The sequence below is a fragment of the Phytophthora sojae genome, assembly GCF_000149755.1.
Source record: "Phytophthora sojae unplaced genomic scaffold PHYSOscaffold_19, whole genome shotgun sequence".
Classification (NCBI taxonomy): domain Eukaryota; phylum Oomycota; class Peronosporomycetes; order Peronosporales; family Peronosporaceae; genus Phytophthora; species Phytophthora sojae.
In genome coordinates this window covers 168,070-191,599 of record NW_009258133.1, presented here as the reverse complement: position 1 = coordinate 191,599, position 23,530 = coordinate 168,070, and the positions used below count along the sequence as shown (strand labels likewise).

General features: G+C 56.0%; 12 protein-coding genes across 12 annotated transcripts; 6 read left to right on the top strand and 6 right to left on the bottom strand.

Moving 5' to 3' along the window:
• Positions 1 to 37: 37 nt before the first annotated feature.
• On the bottom strand, positions 38 to 427 carry PHYSODRAFT_534825 (hypothetical protein; the record flags this gene model as incomplete). The annotated part of the gene is made up of 1 exon (XM_009541191.1): positions 38 to 427. A coding segment is annotated over one exon (390 nt), but the record flags the coding sequence as incomplete, so codon positions are not given.
• A 1,381-nt stretch (positions 428 to 1,808) lies between these two features.
• Positions 1,809 to 3,413, bottom strand: PHYSODRAFT_248572 (hypothetical protein; the record flags this gene model as incomplete). The annotated part of the gene is made up of 6 exons (XM_009541190.1): positions 1,809 to 1,904; positions 2,113 to 2,446; positions 2,645 to 2,814; positions 2,929 to 3,127; positions 3,156 to 3,309; positions 3,374 to 3,413. 6 exons carry the CDS (start codon positions 3,411 to 3,413, stop codon positions 1,809 to 1,811), a joined length of 993 nt encoding a protein of 330 aa, XP_009539485.1.
• A 1,084-nt stretch (positions 3,414 to 4,497) lies between these two features.
• PHYSODRAFT_534834 (hypothetical protein) lies at positions 4,498 to 5,062 on the top strand (the record flags this gene model as incomplete). The annotated part of the gene is made up of 3 exons (XM_009541189.1): positions 4,498 to 4,545; positions 4,651 to 4,746; positions 4,808 to 5,062. Coding segments are annotated over 3 exons (399 nt in total), but the record flags the coding sequence as incomplete, so codon positions are not given.
• A 1,881-nt stretch (positions 5,063 to 6,943) lies between these two features.
• PHYSODRAFT_534667 (hypothetical protein) lies at positions 6,944 to 9,467 on the bottom strand (the record flags this gene model as incomplete). The annotated part of the gene is made up of 4 exons (XM_009541188.1): positions 6,944 to 8,551; positions 8,628 to 9,147; positions 9,224 to 9,342; positions 9,432 to 9,467. 4 exons carry the CDS (start codon positions 9,465 to 9,467, stop codon positions 6,944 to 6,946), a joined length of 2,283 nt encoding a protein of 760 aa, XP_009539483.1.
• A 301-nt stretch (positions 9,468 to 9,768) lies between these two features.
• Positions 9,769 to 13,131, top strand: PHYSODRAFT_534832 (hypothetical protein; the record flags this gene model as incomplete). The annotated part of the gene is made up of 5 exons (XM_009541187.1): positions 9,769 to 10,806; positions 10,888 to 11,475; positions 11,599 to 12,412; positions 12,491 to 12,942; positions 13,015 to 13,131. The coding sequence occupies 5 exons, from the start codon at positions 9,769 to 9,771 to the stop codon at positions 13,129 to 13,131; spliced, it is 3,009 nt and encodes a 1,002-aa protein (XP_009539482.1).
• A 351-nt stretch (positions 13,132 to 13,482) lies between these two features.
• Positions 13,483 to 13,956, top strand: PHYSODRAFT_534773 (hypothetical protein; the record flags this gene model as incomplete). Its single annotated transcript, XM_009541186.1, has 1 exon — positions 13,483 to 13,956. The coding sequence occupies one exon, from the start codon at positions 13,483 to 13,485 to the stop codon at positions 13,954 to 13,956; it is 474 nt and encodes a 157-aa protein (XP_009539481.1).
• Positions 13,957 to 14,548: 592 nt separating this feature from the next.
• On the top strand, positions 14,549 to 15,623 carry PHYSODRAFT_534748 (hypothetical protein; the record flags this gene model as incomplete). Its single annotated transcript, XM_009541185.1, has 4 exons — positions 14,549 to 14,811; positions 14,887 to 15,101; positions 15,168 to 15,337; positions 15,411 to 15,623. Coding segments are annotated over 4 exons (861 nt in total), but the record flags the coding sequence as incomplete, so codon positions are not given.
• A 130-nt stretch (positions 15,624 to 15,753) lies between these two features.
• Positions 15,754 to 18,036, top strand: PHYSODRAFT_534742 (hypothetical protein; the record flags this gene model as incomplete). Its single annotated transcript, XM_009541184.1, has 6 exons — positions 15,754 to 16,116; positions 16,197 to 16,273; positions 16,345 to 16,626; positions 16,706 to 17,525; positions 17,606 to 17,734; positions 17,806 to 18,036. 6 exons carry the CDS (start codon positions 15,754 to 15,756, stop codon positions 18,034 to 18,036), a joined length of 1,902 nt encoding a protein of 633 aa, XP_009539479.1.
• An 86-nt stretch (positions 18,037 to 18,122) lies between these two features.
• Positions 18,123 to 18,803, bottom strand: PHYSODRAFT_342699 (hypothetical protein; the record flags this gene model as incomplete). The annotated part of the gene is made up of 1 exon (XM_009541183.1): positions 18,123 to 18,803. The coding sequence occupies one exon, from the start codon at positions 18,801 to 18,803 to the stop codon at positions 18,123 to 18,125; it is 681 nt and encodes a 226-aa protein (XP_009539478.1).
• A 116-nt stretch (positions 18,804 to 18,919) lies between these two features.
• On the top strand, positions 18,920 to 20,190 carry PHYSODRAFT_534797 (hypothetical protein; the record flags this gene model as incomplete). The annotated part of the gene is made up of 2 exons (XM_009541182.1): positions 18,920 to 19,533; positions 19,599 to 20,190. The coding sequence occupies 2 exons, from the start codon at positions 18,920 to 18,922 to the stop codon at positions 20,188 to 20,190; spliced, it is 1,206 nt and encodes a 401-aa protein (XP_009539477.1).
• Positions 20,191 to 20,777: 587 nt separating this feature from the next.
• On the bottom strand, positions 20,778 to 22,716 carry PHYSODRAFT_307972 (hypothetical protein; the record flags this gene model as incomplete). Its single annotated transcript, XM_009541181.1, has 2 exons — positions 20,778 to 22,597; positions 22,638 to 22,716. 2 exons carry the CDS (start codon positions 22,714 to 22,716, stop codon positions 20,778 to 20,780), a joined length of 1,899 nt encoding a protein of 632 aa, XP_009539476.1.
• Positions 22,717 to 22,735: 19 nt separating this feature from the next.
• On the bottom strand, positions 22,736 to 23,179 carry PHYSODRAFT_534717 (hypothetical protein; the record flags this gene model as incomplete). The annotated part of the gene is made up of 1 exon (XM_009541180.1): positions 22,736 to 23,179. One exon carries the CDS (start codon positions 23,177 to 23,179, stop codon positions 22,736 to 22,738), a length of 444 nt encoding a protein of 147 aa, XP_009539475.1.
• Between the last annotated feature and the right edge of the window lie 351 nt (positions 23,180 to 23,530).

Sequence of the window (23,530 nt, the reverse complement as noted above, 5' to 3'; positions counted from 1 at the left end):
CTCATGGTTTTGTAATAGATTAAAAAAATCAGTGTCACTACATCTTGTTAATAATGCAGTTCTTAGTGTTGCACACACATCTGAAATAGGTTTCGAAGTACTCCTTGCTGTCAGAATACTTGAAAGTCAGCTCCTCTCCAGCCTTGATCTTCTTACGCGTCATTATAGCAATCCGGCGTGCTGTACCATCGTTCACGAGCATGGCTGTGCAGTTGGGAGCACAACTGTGGTTGATGAACTTCGCGATATTTCCGAACTTGTCTGGGTAGATGTAGACGGAGTCATCTGGGTTATCCGCGTTGACCACCAACTCGATCAGGTATCTCCCGTCAGGAACGCAGAGTTTATCGTACTCACTTATCAGCTCACCCACATATTCAGTGACAAAATGAGTCCGGGGTATATCTTCCAAGGTCCTCACTCCTAAGCGAGGGCAATCTGCAACCTCAAACTCCCAATCTGATGGGAGATCTGGAAAGCGAAATTTGTCCACGTGCTTATTCTTGGTGATGGACGTGTACGAAGCCAAAACTCGGGCGATCACTGGATCCTCTTGGTTTTCTTCCGTTTCCTCGGTGTCGTCAGTGTCATCTTCTTGCTTCCCTTCTGCTTCTTGGTTCCGCCGCCAGATGCAACAAAATCTCCCGTTTCGTCAGGTTTATCTTCCACAGCGACCGTTTCCACGTCTGATGTACCATCAATAACTCCAGTTGCCGTCGTTCCTGCTGCTGCTGCTGCGCTTTCAAGTGGAGGGTCAGCTGCTGCTGTAGGCTTGCCTCGAAGACGGTGATATCGTTCCAGCATTTCCTTCCTGTGGCGGTCTCTGTATGCGCGCGCCTTCTCTCTCTTACGCCTGGCGTAGTCACGTAGCACCTCCAATTGCTCCTCTCTGCTCAACTTGGCTGTCTTGATCACGCCACTGCTTTTCGTGTGTGTGCCTTGTCCGCTAGAAGGCACGAAGCGGCCATCAGGGCCGTGGCAGCGCCGGTAACGTTTCTTCTTCGGTCCCATTTCTTGTAATGACAACTTGACCTCAGGCTGTTGAAGACTATTGACTCAAAATTGTTGCATTTAGCAGGGTTAGCTTTAGCAGTGCAGTCACAATAACTTTGTTACCTTTGCTATGGCTGGGAGGCATTCTCTCGCCTCGGTCGCTCGCCTCGGTAAGGAGGGCTTTCGGGGCGATTAGCTTGGGTTCCTTGTGATTCAAGTTGAAAATGCATCTTGATCAATTGCAGTTGGCAGAACACGTCGGTGTTCTGCAGATACTTGGACTTGCACAGTACCAGAGGCGCCTTTCGGGCTCCAAGTTGTCCTTGGGCGCTCGACACCGGTGAACAGGTCGTTGATGAGATGAAGGAAGATCAAAGGGTCGTGATGCAGGTTGTTGAAGTCACGTAGGGCATCTTGTACCTTCGACGTCGGCTCGCTTTACCAGCGACTACTTGACGGCTCGGTGCCCCCAGTCGTAGCGGAACTTCCTGGCCACTCAGTGCGTACAGCGTTACGAACTTAATGGCCGGCATGCGCGCCTCCTGAAGACTTCGGGCATGAGCATGTTATGCCAAATGCACTTCAGGTCCAGTCGGATCATATATAGCATAGCGCACGAGCGCAAAAGCAACTTGAGGTTCTCATGCAGCTGCGTGCACCCAGCGTCACCAAGAGCCATTGTGATGAAGAAGCCACAAGTCGGAATGAGCGTGACGCGGTCGGACGGCCCATGAACTCGAACTCGTCCACAACAACGAGCAGAGCTCGTGCTGGTAGCAACTGGTACTTGGCCTTTCGGTTCGCATGCACAGCAGCTAGCCTATGGCGATCTTGGTCTGCCGCTCGAGCTGGTTGCTCTCGAGCACCTCCACCACTTCCTCGGACGGTTTCATGACGAATGTGCCCGAGTACTTGTGAGGGACGCCACAGCTTCTCGATCATCTTGAGCTTCTTCTCGATTCACGCAGTCCACGTGCATGTAGAGGTTCAGCTTCAGCAGATTGGCCAGGCAAAACTTGGGGTCCTTCGGCTCGATGGGGCAGATGGTAGACAGCCCCCCTCCCCCCAGTGTCGTTTCTGCATGCCCTCCGAATGGAGATCGTTGATCAGAGGCAGCACCGTCGGCATGTTCTTCACGAGCGGCTCCGTGTCCTTGTAGACCTTCCAGGCCTTGATGATCTGGTAGTCGGTCGCCCCCGCCTTCCGCTGCTTCATGACGTGCGCGTGTATCGCTCGGACGTGCTCTTCTGGAAGCTCACCCACAGCGTACTCTTCCGGTAGGTAGCCGTAGCCGTCGTATTTTCCCTCGAAGGCGGCCAGCATGACCTCGTTCTCCTCCTCGTACTCGCTGACCGCGGCCAGCACGATAGGGATCGTCATAATCGAGTACATGTCCTTCAAGGACGAGCCGTCCCCATCCGAGTCCAAACGCTTGACGGCAGTGGCCAAAGAACTAGTTGATTCATATCTGAGTGGTGTCGCTCAGCCCCTTGCCGTGGTTTTCACCAATGGTCAAGTTGAACTGCACGTGGTTCGCGATCGATCAGGTCGAGCTTGATCTCCAGCATGGGCAGGCGGTTTTGGTCTTTCGCCGACTTCGAGCCTCCTTCTCGATGATGACCGTGTTGGACTGATTCAGTCGGCGATGGACTTCCGTTGCGCCCTCGCGGATATGAGCATTCGCTGCACGATGTAGCTCTTGTGCTGGCGCTCGTGCTTGCTCACGGCCACAGGCTTGGCCTGGTGCTCCAGCAGAGGCACGTTCGAGGCACTGAGTGTGTCTTGGATCGTGTTGAGGTTGTCCTTGAGGTTCGTCACGATCTCATTTCGGTTTCCACAGCCTTGCGACACTCGTCAATTAACGAGTTAATGTCTTCGCTCTTTCTCAATGCCTCGCCTAACACACGCGTTGCTGTTCTGGATGTACCGACGCACCAACGGCTCCTCCAGCGGGTGAACGCCCTCGATCATGGCGTTGTTCGGCTCCACGGTGTACATGATCTCCCCTCGGCACTTGTGGAACATCTCCTCTTTGGCGGAGGTCTGCAGCGTCGACTGAGGCACCTCAACGTTGAGCAGCCGCAGGTACTTGATTTCGCGAGCACTGGGTCGAAGTTGACGCAAAGGAGCGCGTCTGCGGGTGACGCAGCAGTAGTGGGTACTTGAGCTTAGATTGCGCCTGCATCGACGCCATGATGGTGCTGTAGACCTTGTAGACCTCCTTGGCCTCTTCGCGCTCCATCAGCTTACGCAGCTTCTTCATCGGGTGCTCGATACGCTCCACCAGGCCACGACACCACGTGAGAGCGCCGGCCACTGACGGCAGGTTCCAGCTGATGGGGGGCTTAGACAACTGCCTGGCCGTCTTCGGGCGCCTTACACTGCTCGGGCTCGTTCGAAGGACTGCTCAACCGCTCCATTATCCAGGTCGAGCTCAAGAAGAAGAACGTGGCGCTCGTGCAGAGCTATGGACATGAAGAAGACTGGTTTGTATACGATGCTAAGGGGAAATAAAATACAGAAGGGATCCATTATTTGGTTTTTATAAGCAGAAGAAAAACGTTTTTGGTATCAAGTTTTGGAGTTATTAGGTTTAGGGTTGTTTATTTATTGACATTACTGTACTAGTAAACTTAATCAAGTACATACGGTTGGGTGATCGCTATTTTGTATCATCATTCCAACCGCTCAATATGCGTCAAGATTATATCTACTGTAATGTGTTTGTTAGGATACTAAATGTATGAATTTAATGAACTTACAAGCGTGGTCCCCAACGACGACCTCCTCAGGCAGGGGCTGCACCCGACACCCGACACCGAGATCGAGTTCTGAAGCTCAGGGAGGCCAACCTCAACTCCATCTTCGACCAGCTCCAGTCCAAGAATGAGCGCAAGATCCTCACGGCGCTCGACAGGCCCAAGAGCACCTACTGCCCCACGTTCGCTCGCCAGGTCTTCACGACGCGCTTCGAAGCCAATGACAACATGAAGTACCTGCGCACGCTCGAAGAATGGTTTACCAGTCTCAACAACAACGAGGACTTCCCGGCGCCCACGGAGCACTTCTTCCAGGTGAGCTGAATGATGTGGAACATGGGCTTGAATACTAAGCACTTGCGGCGCGTCGTGCTCTTGGGCGAGATCTGCAACTCACCCACCAACCAGGCGCGCAAGTATCTGGGCGGCGAGATCATCTTCGCGCTCATTGACCAGGACAAGGCGTGGAACAGCTCAAGAGCACCTACTTCGATTTCAAGGCTACGACCAACGCCAAGTGCCCGTCCAACCCGTGGCGCATCCAGGGCAACGCGCTTTTCGTACGGCTCGACATCTTCCTGAAGCGCTGCCACGATATCCTCGATCTCACACAGACGATCGTGCGGTTACGCAAGCTGTCCAAGATTGAGGTACGCGGCACCAGGGGCAAGAAGCTGGCGCTGCAGGGCAGGGATCCAACCGGTTGCCACTTTCCCAATCGGCACCTCGCACGCACATCAAACCGTGCGCCAACACCAGCAGCCTCGAGTACTACGACGCGTGGGGGCGCCAGGTCCGTGACCACTGTAAGCTCGTGCCGTGCGTATAGCTGTTGAAGTTGATACCTCCTCCCTCCTGCTCCTGCTCCAGCCGATTCGCTGACCGTACAGACCTGGAGGCTACCGCGACGGAGACTACCGTCCCAAGGTCGACACCAAGCTTTGGATGTGCGAGCACGGCTGCTGCTCCTTCCGCTCGAAGCTCGACTATGCAGGTACCTCAATGACAGGATGGGGGACTATTTGGTGGCTGTTGCTGACGCTGTGGCTGCAGAGCTCCAGAACTACTTCAGGTACATCGAAGTGTCGCCGTACGTGGTGCTGCAGGACAAGACCCAGCAGAGCGACTACGTCATGTGCCGCGGCATAGTCGAGGCCTCGCCCCCGCAGAGGCGGTGGAAGGATCCGCTCGCGCTCAAGCGAGCGAGCAACTTTTCCACGGACGGGTCATCCGTGAGACGTGACCCAGCATTGCCATCTCGACCACAGAACATCACGAGACCTGTGTTCACTACGCTCATTACTTACTAGCTTGTACTTTTCTGGCGCCTTCAATAAACGCAACGCGAGTTGCACGGACTTATCCATTCACCTGCTCTGCGCGCTTCAAAACTCGTTCCCAAAGTTCGTGTGTCGTGTCATTCCAGGTTCAAAAGAGGAGATTCGCGGCGAATCTAATGGCGGTGGTGGTGCGGGGGATGAATGGCGAGGGACGTCGCGGTTATTAGCGCCGTTGCAGCCAGCCTTGAACGCGCACGAACCACACCGAAAACTAAACGTCCGATCTTGCTCATGAAGGGGCATCTGAAGTTGCATCCCACGCCGTCGAGTCGACGGCCGACGTGGGCTCGGCGGGGCTTGACACGTTCAGCTTTTGCTCGGTGGGTATCCGTAATCGAATCGGTTGGCTTGATGCCGACAGCGTCGCTATCCACCCAGAGGCCTCTCAAGCATGGACACACAGATCATCGCTAAGACTCGAAACCGGGGTATCCGATGACAATGCCTGCACAGCACCTCCAACGTCCAACGCACCAAACAAGACAGCCAACGATCTAGGCGGCAATAAATATTTTGACGCGCCGCTACTCGGCCTCCGCACGGCCCGCCAATTGAGACGAGCTCGGTTCGTGACTTCTGACGTCAGTCTCCACTTGCTTCCCCTTCACCCTCCCCCCCCCACTTTCTGCCATCGAAAATGTCCTCGGAAGGCCGACCTTCCATGCTCTCTGTCTGGAAAAGGTTGTTCGGGATATCCTCCTTCTCCGTCTCCAGCATCAGCAGCTTCTCCTGGGCGTCTTCCCAGCCCGAGCTCATTCTCAGCGTCGGCACCGGCCGCTGCTCTCGCTGCCGCTCACGTCACATGTCTCGTCCAAGCAGTTAAGTCCCGTGACGCTCCTGCAGAAGACGCTGTTCCCCGTGTTGGCGAAGCTGCTGCTGAAGTTGTTGGCGCCAACAGCATGGAGTCCATGCAAGTTGCTGACGTTCACCACGACCATGCCGTTGCGCGAGATCGTGATCAGCCTTTGGAGCTCCTCGTCCACGAGCACGGACTCGCTGAGCTTCTCGCAGAGCTACGTAGGTGCGCAGCTTAGCCATCTTGTCGGCCTTGTTGATGATGAACACGCGGCGGAAGCCGCTGCGCTCCTTTTCCATCTTCTCCTGCGCGTGGATCATCTGGGCCGAGCTCTTCTTGGCCTGGCGCAGCTTGCTCTTGACCTGGTTGGCGCTCACAACGTCGCCCGCGGCCGAGTACTGCTGCTCCATCTGCGACGCGCGCACGATGCGCTCGATCTCCTGGTTCACCTGCTCGTACTTGTGCAGCAGCCGCCGGTCCAGCACCACGTCGCTCGTGTTCAGCGTCGGGGGCAGCGACGACCGCATGTGGTTATCTGTCTCGGCGCGGCAGTGGCCACCAAGTCGCGACGACGCGCTGGCTACGCGCCGGCGCTCACGGAGGACGAGGACGCGTGCAGGTTGCACTCGCTCTAGGGCCGCCGGTGCGACGTCGTGGCGTCCGTCTGCGGCTTGCTGTTGCTGCCGGGGCGCTGCAGGTGCACGGACACAGCGCTGTTGGTCGTCGCGGCGGCCGCAGCGGGCTTGGTAGTCCGCCCGCGTTGGCGCCGGAGCTACCCGTCGGCAGGGAGGCCGAGGCCTTGCTGGTGGTGGCCCTACGCCGACACCGACGCCCACGCCACCTCCGCCGCTGCCGTCTTCGCTCACGGGGACGTAGAGTGCTGCTGCGGAGATGTCTTGAGTGCCACTGGCTTGACACTTGCGGAGAAACCTACAGAGAGCGCGCGCGACTGCACCGAGCCGAGCTGGCGTGCCTACGCAGCGCGTCGACATCAAAACTAGGTTGAAATTGCAGAAGGCAGATGTGTCGATCTTCTCGTGGAAGAAGCTGCTGACCTAGAGTCGAGTCGATGTAGTGCCGCCGCCTGGTGCGCACGGCTCTACGTTCTTTTTAGTGTCACTGAGGCCTTGCTGGGCCGTGGTGTCGCTGTCCTCGATGCTGAGCATGAAGGACCCGTCGCCGCAGAACTTGTCGTTGAGCCACGCGCCGTCGTAGCACGAGCCGTCGGTGAAGGTGTAGCGGCCGTTGCCGTGGCGGACGTCGTCCAGCCAGTCGCCGTCGTACGAGCACCCGTTGGTGTACTTGCACAGCCCGCGGCCGCAGCGCACACCACCGACCCACTTGCCGTCGTAATGGGCGCGAGTCCGAGCATCGTCAAACATGCCGAAGCCGTTGCGTCGACCGTTGCGCCACTCACCGCGGTACACCGATCCGTCGCGCAGCGTAGCGACTCCGTGCCCAGAACGACGACCGGTGACCCAACTGCCCTCGTACACCTCGCCTGAAGCGTGGTGGTGACTTTCGCCTTGGCCGTGAGGGACCCCATCGCTCACTTCACCAACATATCGACACGAGCCGTTCTGACCGTCGTCGTACCCTTCAAGGCAGCTCTTTTCACGCGTGTCGAGAACGTCGTTGGCCCAAGAACCGACGAGCTGCGTGCCGTCGGAATATGTGAGTGTTCCTGCGCCGTGCTTTCGGTCGTGCACCCACTGGCCTTCGTACTTCATGGGCAGGCGACCACCGCCATGCTGAGTCTCCGGCAGGTGATACTCGTAGATCCCGAAGCCGTGGCGCTGGTCGCTTTCCCACTGACCAGCGTACACGTCTTGGCTGCTGGCATATCGCATGACACCTTGACCGCAGCGTTGGTCGTCGCACCAGTCGCCGTCGTACTCGTCTCCATTGACGTACAAACACTTCCCTTTGCCGTGACGCTGCGTCTGGTCCGTGTTCATCTCTCCGACGTACACGTCCCCATTGCTTAGGGTCTTGGTCTTGATCGGCTTTGCGGCCACTTGTCGCTGGTCTTCCTCTTCTGCCTCGCTGGGGAAGCCTGCCGGCGTTTCCCAAAAGTCCAGCGCAGTCGTCGAGTCAAGATGCTGCTGCCACGGGCCATTGTCGACGTATTCTGGCATCGGGATGCCACCGAAGAGGAAGAACCCTCTCTTGTCAGGACGCACAGCCGAAGCATGACCCATGTAGCTCTTGATCCCAGCTGTGGAAACCTGAACTTCGCGGATATGACCACGGAGAGGCTCCAGAATGACCATCGACGATGAACTCAGCGCTGGGTCGTACTCAGAGAACCCCCCAAAGATCAGGATGCCCTCCTGAGGGTCACAAGGCTTCACGTCGGCGTCGCCGTCTTTGATTCGGCGAATGATTCCTGTCTCCTCGTCAATAGGGAGCTGCAACGCTAGAGCGGTGGCGCAGCATCGGGCTGTAAGAACTCGCAATGTCGGAGAGTTATCCGGACTACCGCCTTCCGTCGTTATTGATGCCCACGTGTTGGATGCTAGATCCAGGACGTGGATGCCCGTATTCATTGCTGCGCTGAGAGGGTCCGAGTGCTGTCTGCCCCCGAAAACTACGACTTTGTCACTATCTCCAATCGCTACAGCGTTGTGGAACGCCAAAGGCAGCGGACTATTGCCAGTGGGCTGCAGTAATGCAAAGGCAAACAACAGTCAGCTAGCCGAGTGCAGTGAGCGGATGGAGAGAAGCATGTTCACAAACCGAAAGCTGTATCCAGCGAGGCTTCTGTCCTGCAGTATTCACAGTGAGTAGCCAGATATCCGACAAGACTGCACCTTGATAGTTCTTCCCTCCGAGAACGAGTACGCATTGGGTATGCGGGCTTTCGGGATCGTTCGGGGTCTCCCGATAGCGCACTGGGGCACTCGCATGCCATGCTCGACCGCAAGGAGCGGGGACTGGAGGGACATTGGGATCGATACCATCGCCGTTGATGGGAGAGATATTCGTGCAGTAGAGAACGCTGTTCTCATAGCTGATCTCGAATATATCTCCGATCAACTGTTGCTGCGAAGACTCGAAGCTGTCAATCGGCTCACCACCAAAGGTGTAAGCCTTCTCGCCAAGTGTCACCACGGTGTGGCCGATACGGTGAGTAAGCTCACCGTGGACATCATAGCTAGTCAGCCATTTCGTGGTGTTCAGGTCAAATAGATCGAGGCGTGACACAGTCGTGAAGCTCTCGCTCGGCACCTCTTCCTTGCCTCCGACTATCACCGCGCTGGAAGCAAGTTCAAGGGAGGAGAAGTTAAGTGTCGAAGAACTTTGAGCTACCAGAGAGCACTAGATCTACGCACATGTGGCCGTTTAGAGTCCCCGCACGAGCGCCAGACAAGCTGTAAATCTCGTGGGGCTCTGGATCCTTCCTCTCTAGCGACCGGGACACATGAGTTCCCCACGGGCAGTAGTCATGGGACTGGCAATTAGGCAAACATGATAACATTCGACGTCAGCGCTAAGCCACGTGAACCATTGCATTAACGGTCGTTCAACAGCTCTCCTCACCTCAAGCCACCTCAGATCTTGTCCGTCCAGCTCCATCCTGTGGCGACTTGCGCGGGTAACTTAGATTTAGGCGGCTGAAGAGCCGCTGTGAGCGAGCTCTCAGAAGGTCGGCAACTAAATCAAGCTGTGCAACAACAAATTATCGATGGAGGAATCTTCTAACACCACATAAAACTTCTACTTCGAAGTAGGTCAATTCAAGACCTCAGGGTAGCTGACAACCCTGGTCGAAGCTGGACAGCAAGCTCGACCACCACACTATTCTTGGCGTCTGCATCACCAGCATTTTGAAAAAGTTCGACAGGATTGTGTTGAGACTTGAGACTTGACCACCATGATGGTCAGCGCTCTTGTCGCGAAGCTGGGGGCCACCTCCAAAGCTCCTCGCGAGTCTGAACCCGCAGCAGCAGCACCTACGCCAAAGCCCGTGAACAGACCGCGTCCCAATGAAGCCATCTTCAACAAGCAGTTCGCGACGGCCGGGAAGCGGTTCCTCACCAAGATCAAGAAGAACCGCGCCATGCAAGTCGATCGGCGAACGCGCGGGTTTCAGCAAGGTCTGGACCAACGGACAGTCGTGACCGACCCATTCACGGGCGATCACTACCGCGTCATGCTCGTGGACTCGGATATGATGCGGCGCGAGAACCTCGCGGACGAACTGGAGCAGCGCTTCGAGATCTTCGTAGCCCCCAGCAACGAGCGAGCGTTCGCGCTGCTCGGTCTCTTCCAAGTGAACTTTGTGCTATTGCACCTGGACATTGGCAACGACCAAACTGCAGCGACCAGCCCAGCGCTCGCGTTCCTGCGTGAGATGAAGCGGAGCTGCTTTCGGGCGCCTGTGGCTGCGCTTGTTGCCCCCGATTTCAACTCTGATCACGAGGCGCAGAAGCTGTTAGCGCGCGCACTACAGACCGGTGGAGTGTGCGGATACTTTAAAGAAGGCCTTGCAACCGAAGTACTGACCGAAAGGATCACCAAACTCTTACTCTCGCTCTCTGTAGCGCAGAACGAAGTCGCGAAGTGTCGAGGACCTCAACCTCAACTCAACTCTCAGCCCGACAAGAGCAACAAGTCACAGACGTCACCTCCGAGAACACAGCAACAGCAACTGCAACAGGACAATCAAGCTGCTAGCCAGGCTCGAGTGACTCCACCAAGTTCTGCCGCTGGACCAAGACGACTGCCAACGGCAGAAGTTCCGAGCACTCGACCCAGCTCAGTCCACTTTGATCGCCCCGGAATGTTGCTCGAGCTCAGTCTCAACCAACGCAAGCAGTGCCTCCATCAGCGTGAAAGCATCGAGGTGACACTAGCGATTGCTCCACACTCCGTGCTTGGACTCGATATCGACTCGAGCCCGGAATCCCCCATAGTCCCCGCCACACCCTCAGTCACGTGTATCTCTCCACTGTCTCCGTCGTTCAACCCCGCCCGGCGCCAATCTAGTGTGAAGAAGAAGATTCCCCCGCTGCCATCACCGAAGCAGGTAAGTCAGCTCATTTACACGCGGCCGCAGGAGCTACAGACACGAATCGGCCGACATCTATACGAACGCTTGCATATCGCTGGACCACCCGGCGTGGTGCCCCAAGATCCGCTACTGAACCACTGCGTAGTGATCGATCCACGCGCTCAGGGACGAGATCTTATCGTTGGCAAGGCCTATATGCTCTACTGCGAACAGCGACTCGATGAAGCACTACTACACTGTGATCGTGCACTGCGTACCCCAAATGCAACACTTGAAAAGCTGGCGCGGCTTCTGCGAGGCGCAGTGTACGATGCTCGAGGTGAGCATTCCCGAGCTGAAACCGAGTTCATCGCTTGTATCCAGCTTGATCCAGCCATGCACGAGGCCCATTTCAACCTCAGCGTTGCTCGACTCAAGCTTGGGAAAGATTCTTTGGCACTTCAAGCGCTCACGGAGGCGCTGGCGCTTGACCCACAGAATGAAAAGTATCTGCAGAACCGCGGGCTCATGTATCGACGCATGGGCCACTTCTCGCAAGCGCAGAGTGAATACTACAAGCGCGACATCGTGGTCGGAATGGCCTCCGCTTCCCCGAATCCTCGAAACACTCACACAGCCAGTAGTCGAGGCAAGCGGGGAGCGAACTCTGCAGCTACATCATCAACCTTCTCCTCAGTTCCTCGGAGTGCTCAGCTGCCAACTCGAGGCAAATTCAGCAAGTGCGAGCTGGAGGACGGATTCTTCGCTCATCTGTTTGGCAAGCCCACGCCCGACAAATTGGCTCTGGCTTGTCCTGCGAGCGAACGCTCGGCCGAAATGCTCCACGCCATCGTCGCTCGACTGCAAACGCTGCTGTTCTTCCAGGACTTCCCACGCGAAGTGCTGACCCAAGTGGCTCAAGCTCTGGACTATGATGTCGTGGCATGCGGAAAGAGCTTCGTGCTTGGAGAGAGCCACCCTCACAACTTTTACGTACTGCTAGGAGGCAAGCTCAGTGTCCGCAGACGTGTGGGCACGACGGACTTCGCGTCGGTAGTGACAACGCACCACCTCGGACCCGGTACGGTGTTCGGCTGCGCGGGGTTCACGATATCCGCCCACGCCACACTCATCGCTGACGAATGCGCCGAGATCGGCCTCCTTTGGCCTGGGGACTACGCCGCCACAATCCGCTCCGTGACATCGCAGACCAACCAGGACGTGTTCGCCTTCCTGCAGCAACTGCGTGGATTTCGTCTCCTCACCACAGGCGACCTCGGCCACGTCGTGGGCATATCGGAGCGGAAGCGATTCCGTAAGGGCGACGTCTTGCTCGAGCAGAACGAACAGCCTCGCCACCTTATCGTCCTCTGGAAGGGGAGCTGCTCAGTCTACCAGGACTTCGACAGCCTCCCACTTAGTCGTCGAAAGCTCCGACGCACGGCCAATTTCGACGGATGGAACGAACACGACGACGGAGAAGAAGAAGAAGAGGATTTCAACTCGGAAGGAGAAGAGGACGACGACAGTGGCGAAGACGGAGAAGCAGCAGGGAAAAGGAGGTCACGTCGAAGAGCCGATCACGGCGACAACAGCGACGAAGCAGCGCAGCCGCCATTCCACCGCCTCATCGCCAAAGCCGACTGGCCGTTGGGTTTCCAGGCTCGAACTCGGGCGCGGAAATACCGTCGAGGACGTCGCGACGGGCTGCTGCTGTCTCAAACTCCGCCGGTTGTCGGCTCTCTAGGCGTGAGGTCGTCCCCCGCGATGATGTCGCTGCCCATGCGGCGTCTGAAGGACAAGCTCGCGTCGCACGAGAAGAACGCGCTGGTCCAGAAGTGCGTGGCCCCCGCCGTGTTCGGCGAGTCACGCTTCCTGGACCCGACCCACGCGCCGTCCAAGTGCTGCGTGGTGGCCGAGTCGCTCGTGGAAGTGCTGCTGTTCGACCACATGCGGCTGCAGGAGATGGATCTCAAGCCCGAGGTCGTCAGCGAGCTCGTCGACGCCGCGCCCAAGTACCTGAGCGAGAAGGAGGTCGCCCAGAAGCAGGCGGACGTGGTAGGCGTGGCTTGGCACTGCGTAGCAAGTGTGCATTGACCCCTATTAACCATATACGTTGCTCTGCTGCAGGCTACGTGGGACGAGTACAGGAACCTGCGCGTGCTGGAGCTGTCCAAGAAGCGCTGGCCCAAGGCCAAGGCAAGTTGTGCTGCTGCATTTGACCGGGTGATGGACGGACTGATCTAACGCTTTGCTGCTTGATCACCAGAGACACTTGCGGGCCTTGTCCAACGGCTGCAGCATCATGTTGGCGGACACCAGCAGCGCCAACCTCGAGGCAAAACCATCAGCATAACATGTAGCCATGTCCACCCCGTCCCGGCTCAAAGATATGCAATGTTTAAAAGTGTCACCCCTCCTGGTCATTTGGCGTGTCAATACACTTTACTGCGTTGCCAGGTGGGATGTCATGGAACATAAACGCTGATTTTGCTCCTTCCGGTCCGATTTGAGTCGACGCGACAATTATGCTGTTCGGCAGGGCGACCTGCGCTGCGGCATGGCAGCCCGCCCGACTATGGAAGAATGCAGAGCCGAATGGAGGAACCGCCGGCGTCTTCGCGCGGGCGCTGGCTGGCGCGACGCCGCGCGTCCCGGCTGGGCAGCGGGGACAGCCGGGGCGAGGCCAGTCCGCCGCTGTCCGCGCTGGCGGCGCTGCTGCTCAGTTCCCAGCCGCGCGCGAGCATGACGGACGCCGCCATCATCTCCCGCGGGACGTCCCTGGGCGACGACGACGAGCGCGCGGGGGAGCAGGAGCAGGAGCAGGCGTCGCCCAACGTGTACAAGTTCGACGTGGCGCAGTACAAGGACGGCTCCTTCCGCTTCGTGCCGGCCTGCGCGCGCGACCTCATCAAGTACACGGGCCGCCTGCTGCACCACGGCGCGCAGGCGGCGCGCAAGACCAAGATCAACACGGTGCAGTTCGACTGGCCGGCCGTGGCCTTCCAGATCCGCGTGCGCGGCACCAGCAGCGTCGCGATCCGACTCAAGGGCGACGGTGCGTGCGTCTGATTGCCAGCGTTGGATGTTGACGGCGACGGATTGATTGGTCTGGGGCGGGAGAGAGCGAGAACTTGGGTTGCTTGGTCTTGGCGTGGCTTGGCTTGGCGTGGCTTGAGTTGACGAGAAAGATCTCTTCTTGAGCTAGTCGAGCCTGCACTTGAGTCAAGTGGCCGGTTCGCGATGCCACGTTCTGAACTCATTTCGGTCCGACGCCGCGACCGGAGCCTGCTGTTTTTGGTTCCTGTAAGAGTTAACTCAAGTTTTTGTTGGCGTGGTGCAGGCAACTACTTCAACGTGTTCGTAAACGACGAGCTGCGCTGCATTCTCCGCGCGTCGCTCAATGCAACTTGTTGCGACGGTTAGTGGGTTTGTTTGGATTTGCGTAAGATTTTGTTGCGTTTTGTGACGAGAGTTTTCGTGTGGCTTGGTGCGTGCAGTGGCGACGGATCTGGACATGGAGCAGGAGTACTTGATCCGCATCTGCAAGCGGACGGAGCCGCAGATGCGAGGAGCGATGTCGACGTTCAAGGTGCGACTGACTGCGTGCTGTTGTGTCTGAATTAATCTACGCTGCGATAACTCACTCGTGACTGCTTCGCTGACCAACCAGGTTTGCACGTTCTACGGGTTCATCGTCGAAGAGAACGCCGAGATTTTACCCGTGGACCAGCCAGAGCCGCAGCCCGTGCGCAAAATGGAGTTTATTGGCGACTCGGACACTTGCGGTTTCGGCAACGAAGGCAAGGCCAGCAGCGCGAAGAACCTGTTCGGTATGAAAGGACGGATGGAGAACGTCTACAATGGCTACGCGTGTATCGCCGCGCGCATGTTTGATGCTGAAGAGCACGTGCTTGCGTGGAGCGGGTAAGTGCGTGCAATTTCGAGCTGCTTGTCTTCATAGTTTTTCGCTAATGTGTGTTCTCTTTTTTACCTGTGCAGTAAGGGCGTACATAGCAATTCTGCAGATTGGGGCCCCAACATGCCGGCTCTGTGGAAGAACACGCTGGCATCTCGGCCCGGTGACTGGGATATGTCCAGCTGGATACCTGATGTCGTGGTAATCAACCTCGGCATCAACGATCTATCGCCGCCTGCATCTGCGGAGACGGACATTATCACAGGCTACGCTTCGTTTCTGCTGGAAGTACGCTCTTGTAAGTGCTGAGCGGCCAACGACAATCTCGATCGAGAGCTGGACTAATCTCTATTATTTGCTTCAGATCGGCCGGACGCACATATATTCTGCGTCGTGTACGACGACGGCTGCATCAGCTCGGAGGACTCGGAGACCAACCGCAAGTTCGTGTCCCTGCAGCTGCAGGAGATTATTAAGGTGGCCATCTCCAAGGTCAGCAAGCACGACGACAAGATGCACTACACCTTCATCAAGGTACGTCCGTGTGGATCGATCGGTAGCACCTTGACTGCAACGCTCTGACATGCTGTGGTGGCCATTCGAACAGGTGGACGAAGGTCTCGACAAGGAAGACTACGCGTCCATGATGCACTACGCCGTGAGCGGCCACGTCAAGATCGCCAAGGTGCTCGCCGAAGAGATCGCGCTGCGCACAGGATGGAGCGTAGAGCACGAGCCAGAGACGATGCCGTACCCGCAGGCCAAGGACCAGATCCTCACGCCTCGAGACCACTCCAAGACGTCCTGTACGGTGTCCTAGTTTAGGACTCAAGTTGAAGTTGTTTGCAGTTAAGAAATAAGGCAAGACCTATTTATTGTCCGCACCAAAGTCTCGCCACTTTTGGTCCGGCAGTCACAATTGTATCCGAATCACACAGAAGAGATCAATCATGCTGGCCGCCGACAAGCTGCGCGAGCTGCGCGCGCTCATGAGCCGCACCAACGTGCGCCTGCTGCCGCTGCGCCACCACCTGGGCAAGACGGAGAAGGGAGAGGCGGCAGAGCTCTCGGGCCGCGCGCTGCAGGCCTTCCTGGTGGACACGGCGGACGCGCATCAGAGCGAGTACGTGGGGGCCGCAGACGCGCGACGCGAGTTCCTCACGGGCTTCACGGGCTCCAGCGGCACGGCGCTGGTGACGTCCGACCAGGCGCTCATGTGGACGGACGGCCGCTACTTCCTGCAGGCGGAGCAGGAGCTGAGCGAGGACTGGACGCTCATGAAGAGCGAGGAGCCCGGTGTGCCCACTATTGAGGTGGGCGGGTGTATCTTGGGACTAAAATTTGGTATCATCTTTTTCTGGTTTACTTATTTTATGGTGGTCTGCCTACACAGCAATGGGCGAAGAAGAACCTGCCGGGGGAGAGTTGTCTGGCTATTGATCCGTACCTGACGTCGGTGTTCGCGGCTCGGTACGTGGGAAGTTGAGGATTTGGTTGTTGACAACTGAGGGACTAAATTTTGGGTGGTATTAATTTTGCAGCAACTTTGCTAAGGCTCTGAAGGAGACCAAGATCGAGTTGGTGGCGCTGCATGAAACCGAGAACCTCGTGGACCTCATCTGGAAAGACCGACCGGCGGTGGCCCCCTCGCAGGTGACGTTTCTGTCGGAAGCGTACACAGGCCGCTCAGTGGTCGACAAGTTGAAGACGCTGCGTGAGGCTGTGAAGGAGAAGGGCGCCGATGCCGTTGTGCTCACTGCTCTCGACGACATCGCGTGGCTGTTCAACATTCGCGGCAACGACGTCGAGTTCAACCCTGTCGTGTGAGTTGACATTTGCAGCAGCATGAAATTCTGTGACTTTCTGACTCCAACTTCGTGTTCGTGGTTTGATGATTTACAGTACGTCGTACGCCATTGTGACGTCCGACTCAGCGACTCTGTTCCTCAACGCAGCCAACCAAGATGAGGTGGACCAGCATCTGGGCCCGAGTGGGGTCGTCTGCAAGCCGTACTCGGGAATGTTGAAGGAAGTGTCGGCTTTCGTTGCTGCGAACAAGGACCAGAAGATCCTCGTGGACCCCGCACAGTGCAATGTCGCGGTGTTCTTGGCGATCCCTGCCGCGAACCGCAAAGAGGACACCTCGGTAGTCATGGCCCAGAAGGCGATCAAGAGCTCGGTGGAGATTGAGGGCATGCGCCAGGCGCACCTTCGTGACGGAGCTGCTCTTGTCAAGTACTTCAGCTGGCTTGAGAAGGAGATGGATGCCGGCCACGAGGACCAATGGGACGAAGTGCTGGTGGCTGACAAGCAAGAGCAGTTCCGTCAGCAAGTGAAAGATTACGTGTCGCTGAGCTTCGATACCATCTCTTCCGTTGGTGCTAACGGGTCGGTTATCCACTATTCGCCAAAGCGTGGAGACTGCGCCAAGATGTCGACGTCGGCTATGTACCTGAACGACTCTGGTGCTCAGTATCTTGACGGCACAACAGATGTGACGCGTACGCTCCACTTCGGCCAGCCTACTGACTACGAGAAGGCGTGCTTCACTTACGTGCTGAAGGGCCACATCGCCCTCGCTAGCACTGTCTTCCCTGACAAGATCGAAGGTACCAAGCTCGATGCTATCACTCGTGCTCCGCTGTGGAAGGCCGGCCTGGACTATCGCCACGGAACCGGCCACGGTGTCGGCGCATTCCTCAACGTGCACGAAAAGGGTGTGGTGAGTGGTTTGCCTTGGTTACTCCAGGACTTTTATCAACACCGTGGTCGTGCTAACGCAATGATGCTTCCTATATGCAGCTGATGTCTTTCCGCTTGAACCCGAACGGATTGAAGATTCAAGACGGCATGGTTCTTAGTAACGAGCCGGGCTACTATGAAGACGGCAAGTTTGGTATTCGTATCGAGAGCGTCATGGTCGCCAAGAAGGTTTGTTAGCTCTTCTTTTTGCATTGTTGTAGAAGTAATTGTGGAAGTTCCTAATCTTCTCTGTGGATCAGGCTCCTCACATCAAGAGCCCACTCAACCGCGAGTTCTGTGAGTTTGAGACGCTCACGATGGCTCCGATCCAGCAGAAGCTCATCAACGTGAGCTTGCTCACGCCTGAGGAGATCAAGTGGCTGAACGCGTACCACAAGGAAGTGCACGACAAGTTGCAGCCGCTACTGAAGGATGACAAGGAAACGTATGCGTACCTCGTCCGTGAAACGAAGCCATTGCTGCTTCCTTGAGCCGTGTTGGTTTGTTACAATGGCCGATATCGACACACTCAAGCCAACTAAATGTACGTTCCGCGCTGCTTTACAGCAATTGTCCCTTACTCTGCTTCCTCCTGGCCGTGCCCAACATCCTCTGCTTGCCCGCCTTCGTCCACACGACTGCTTGGGGACGAACTTCGACTTGCCCGATGGTGTCGAGCTTGAATCCGAGCTCGTCGCTCTTCTCTCTCCTCCAGTCGCTCAATCTGGTGCTGCAGACGCGTCTCCATGGCCTCGTGCCGCTTCTCCTGGCGTTCCAGTCGTTCCTCCTCTCGCTTCCTACGCTCTTCAATCTGGTGTGGTGTCTCCCCCGCCAGAGCTTGTGCAACACGATCGAACCGCTCTTGGTAGACTTTCATCTCGCGCTCAATCTTCTGTCGTCGTCTCTGTAGCTCCTCCGTCGACATAAACTCATCGTCTTGATACATCTGAGCAGGCGGCGGTGGCTCATACTGAAGCACATGTTCCGCCTCCATCGTCTTGCTTGTATCATATTGCTGAGCAGTCCTAGACGGCACCATCTCCGGTACAGCAGGAGCTGGAGTCTTATCATCAAACGTCGGGTACAACGCCGTCTTGTTCTGGAATTCCTGGACGTTGGGACGCCTCGGTTGTCCTGGATTATGACGCGTAGGCAGCGGTGCAGGGGCCGGACGCTTGCTAGGCGTCAGCACTTGAGGCTCCGGGGCATCGAATGCGTCAATTAATTCGTCTTCGTACTCGTCCTCCAGCAGCTCCATCCTCACTGAAGTATAGTGCTCAACGCTTGATTCTCGCGCTTCTTTCTTCAATGAGCCACAATCCAAATCTGAGGGGCCCTCCCTGCGCATAGCCAGTCAGTCGATTCCTGTCTGGGATGAGCGTCGAAGCGTACCGAGTGGTGGTGGTCGGCGCCGGGATGGCGGGCGTAGCGACTGCCAACGCGCTGTTAGCATCGGGTCACTTCAGTGCTGAGGACGTGTGCGTGCTGGAGGCTCGGGATCGAATCGGAGGGCGAGTCTACACTCGTCCCTTCAGTGCCGAGCTGCGCGTGAAGGTGGAGGCTGGTGCGGCGTGGATCCATGGCACGGAGGGGAACCCCGTCGCTGAGTTGGCTCGGGAGTTCGGCGTCGAGCTCAAGGAGATCAGCGCGCGCAACCCGTGGCTGCATCCGAGTTCCTGTCCGGGGTTTGAGATCTACGACGGCAGTCGGAGACTGAGTGAAGAGGAAGTCGGCGAGACGTGGCAGTGGCAGGAGCTGCTGCTGAGGAAGCTGCAGAAGCTGGCACTGTCAGGCGAAGCGGAAGGCAAAGCGTTGGATGTGACGGTGAAGCAGCTGATAGATGAGGACGCGGAGCTACGGGAGATCATTACGTCCAGTGCCAATGCCTGGGAGAGGTTGAATCTGTGTCTGCATCTTGTTGAGACTTGGATGGGCAGTACGAGTGAGGAGATGCAGGTCGACGCATTCGGGGAGATCGACCTCATGGGGTAAGGCTCACTACCTTACGTAGGTAGTGTGCTCTACTGACATTCTGGCGTGTTATTCTACGTAGGGATGACCCTGGTCCCCACTGCATCGTTCCTGACGGAATGCACAGCCTCATCAAGCACTTGTCAGCTCCAGTGAAAAGTGTTATTCGCACTGGTGCATGCGTCGCCTCTATCAACTACGAAGGCTCGGAAGGTGTGGTTATTGAGTGTACTTATGGGAGAAAATTGACGTCCTATCATGTGGTGGTGACGTGCTCTTTGGGGTTGCTCAAGTCCGGAAAGCTACACTTCCACCCTGAGCTGCCGCATGCGAAGGCTGACGCCATTTCTAGGTCGCAAATGGGTCAGTGTATGAAAATTATGGTGCAGTTTCCCGAGGCTTTTTGGCCCAAGAACGCCTCCTTCATCACGCAGACCAAGAACACGTCTGGATCGAGCAAGACGGAGACGCGGCGCATTTATTTCCCTGTGATTTTCAGCTATTACGCGGCTAAAGGAGTGCCTATTCTCGAGGGAGATCTCATTGGAGACACTGCTCAACAAGTCTCAGCTGAGCTTTCCGATGATGAAATCGCACACGCGTTGTTCTTGCAGTTGCAGGAAACGTTCGGGGCTGGGATTCCAGCACCAGTGGGCCACTTTATCACGAGGTAAGGTAGACGGTTGAGTTCATGAATACTCGGGTAGTTACTTATTTTCTGAGGCTGCTGCGGTAGGTGGGACCAAGACGAGTGGGCACGAGGAGCTTACAGCAGCGTTACAGTGGACAGCACATACGAAGACCCCGACCTGTTGCGCCATCCTGTGGCTGATCGCTTGTTTTTTGCTGGCGAGGCTACAAACTACGAGTACCAGGGCGCGCTTCAAGCTGCGTATCTTTCAGGTACGCGTGCACATGGTGAAGAAGGGAAACGCACACGGGGAAGCTAACAAACTCGTAACATTTCGTAGGTCGTCAAGCTGCCGATGACATTATTTCCGAGTTATGCTGATCATCACAAAAGTTGGTTCTGATTTACCTCCACATGTATGTAGGCAAGTCAAATCGAACCCAGCAGCCATTCATGCGGCTAAACCCATTACCCAAGGCCCCGTTTCCATTACAATTGTCAACTTCCCCCGGTTCCTTCGATCTGGCTGGAAGGCCCACTCGACGTAGCCGCTTTGGCAATCGATTTTGACGTAGCCAATCATCGGATATTTCCACCTCCGACCGATGCTCACCAGCCGCACACAAAACACTAGCGCCAGCATCCACTTTCCTTCCACGCGGATTCCAGACCATTTACAACCCCGCTCATCATGCCGAAGGTCATACTCTTTGACCAATGTTTGCACTCACAGATCAAAAGTGGTGGACCGGAGGTGCTCTCCATGTCCTGGATGTACACGTCATGCCTGTCCTTGTCGGTAGCACGAGAAAGATGACCAAAACTGCACCCGTGAGCCCGAGTATCTCGAATAAAGTGGGGCCATGTAGCGTTGGGCGGAGCGAGAAAAGGTATTGTCGCGGCTAATAACTTCGCGAGACCAGCGTACCCGTCCAGTAAACCGGTAACAGTGATCCGTTCATGTGAATTCCCAAGCGTCATCGCCACGTTATTAAACTTGCCCTGAAACTCGCCGAGGAACCCAGCGAAAAACTCGTCGAATGCAACTCCTTGCACACCATTCCTTCGAGACGCGCAGAGGATCGCGCGAGCCACCATGTTCTCAAACGTGTTAATTTCGGGCTTCTCAGCGGTCGAGCGTTCCTCAGCATTAAAGCCTCTTCTTTTCAAGAAGGTTGCGGAAATATCCTTTGTCGAGTGCAATGAACCACATTGGAAGTCATAATTACCCGAATACGCTCTCCCACCCAGTACTGCGAGGTAGAGCAGCATGTCCTCTTCGATGGTGGGGAAAATACATAATGGTTTCCAGTGTGCATGGAATCTTCCCAGATCAATGACAGTCAGCATAGTTCCTCCTGATACGAACACATCAGTAAGCCGGCAACCTGTACTCTCACTATCCACCAGGTTTGCGTAGTGCACACGCATCCACTGGGTGTTGTTTACTTCTTCATTTTTCTGCTTTTTCCGCGGTGGCTCGAAGAAGTTGCCGGTTTTGGCGATTGGTTGAAACTGGACCGAAGTATTGATCGCTGCCAGCTGTGCATCTCTTCCAACCTGCTCCACCATGAATTTGTTGCTCTCCTGCGTCTTTCGGCTGACATAAGCAAAAGCTTCGTCCAGCAATTCGAACAGTTTGAAACTTCCGTGTGTACCTGCGTACTCCACCACACTGTCGATAAAGTATCGAGCAAATTTCCCACGAGAGCTCAATGCAATGTCTTGGACGAAAGGAAACTGCGCCACAACTTCATTCCAAACACGTTGGTTTTCCTCTTCAAACGGGGTAAACTGGTAGGGAGGGAAACGGGATACAAGAGTCATCCACAGGTAGTGTGCACTGCAGCTGCTGCCAGGATAATGTGGTGCGTCCACCAGGTCGATGACGTTAGCGTCAGAGCCCATAACCACCACTATTAAGCCACACACGCGGAACACATTCCGTTGAAAACCCGCAAGGTTCTTGCCTCCAGCGAGCGACATTTCGTCCAGGATGAAGAAGGGGAGACGCTGATTCGCCTTTACCATTTTATCACGAGCAGCTCGGACAGTCCATACGTCGCGCTTGTCCACATTAAGCTCTTTTGGCTCAGCGAAGCGGACCATTCCAGTGCGACTCTGATGTTCTTCCGAGCTGCAATACTCCAGCAAAGCGAGGATAAATCCATAGCTCCACAAAGACCCCTTCTGGTAACGGTCAGATGAGGGGTTTAACACGTCGCGCTCACTTCTCTTCTTTGGTTCATCTTTGTTCGTGATGTTGATAAATGTCCTCGAGATGGATGCGAAGTTCTTGTAGATCGGTTGCGAGCTGTGATCAATGGAGTGGCAGGCCAATAAAAGTACGGCCGCCGTCCTTCCGAGCAAACGCGAGCTGCGATTTCCCCATTCCAGACGAACCTTGCACGCAAATGAATGGGAGGGGCGGGCCGTTATGTTTGTAGTAGCTGTCGATCTTGTCGAGTATTGTGGAGAAATACTACAAACCGTTATGTTTGTAGTAGCTGTCGATCTTGTCGAGTATTGTGGAGAAATACTCGACAAGATCGACAGCTACTACAAACATAACGGCCCGCCCCTCCCATTCATTTGCGGTTGTCTTTGATCGTCTCGCCAACTTGTTGATAATATTCCAGTTCGGTCTGCCAGTCGCCCTTATCTTCCTCAAGTACAATGTCAATCCCCGATAACACCCGCACAATCACATGCACTGGGTCGTCTCCAGTGGCTTGAGGGTCTTTATCAGCCACAAGGTCTTCCTCGGACAATCCGACGCTCGATAGAAATGCTTGCGACTCCAAAAGCTTCAGCCCGCTGATACTTGCCCTATTCTTCTCGACATCGTGCTCCACGAGTAGCCATGTGTCGTCCTTCTTGGCCAGGAAGAGCTGCAGCTCGCTAGAATCACACGTGATCAAGCTCGATAGTATGCTCTTGATCTCAACTTTTAAGGCGTCTACGCCCTTATCCTGGTCAATTCGGACAGTGAACACGAAGCGTTCACCAACGAGTGCGCACCACAGCCTCATCTCCCGCAAGATTCTGGAATGAAGCCTTTTGTCGTGGCGGTGTCAAGAATCACATCACATCACATCACAAAGTTTTCCATCTATCCCACGCATGAAGTACCCATGATCGTGGTTTGTTGTTATCCATTTCGCTTTCTTCTTTTTTTCAAAAACACGGATAATATTTTACCGATGATGCGCTTCAGGTCCTCGTCCGTCGGAGTACAAGTCAGCCCCACGAGGCAGTCCTCGTCAATCAGAACTCTCGGTTGTCTGTCACCCATTTGATACTCCAGTCGGACGAATGTCCACGAGCCGTCGTTGGTCACAATGCCATTCACCACCCGGTCCTCCCCGCACGCATGGAGTAGC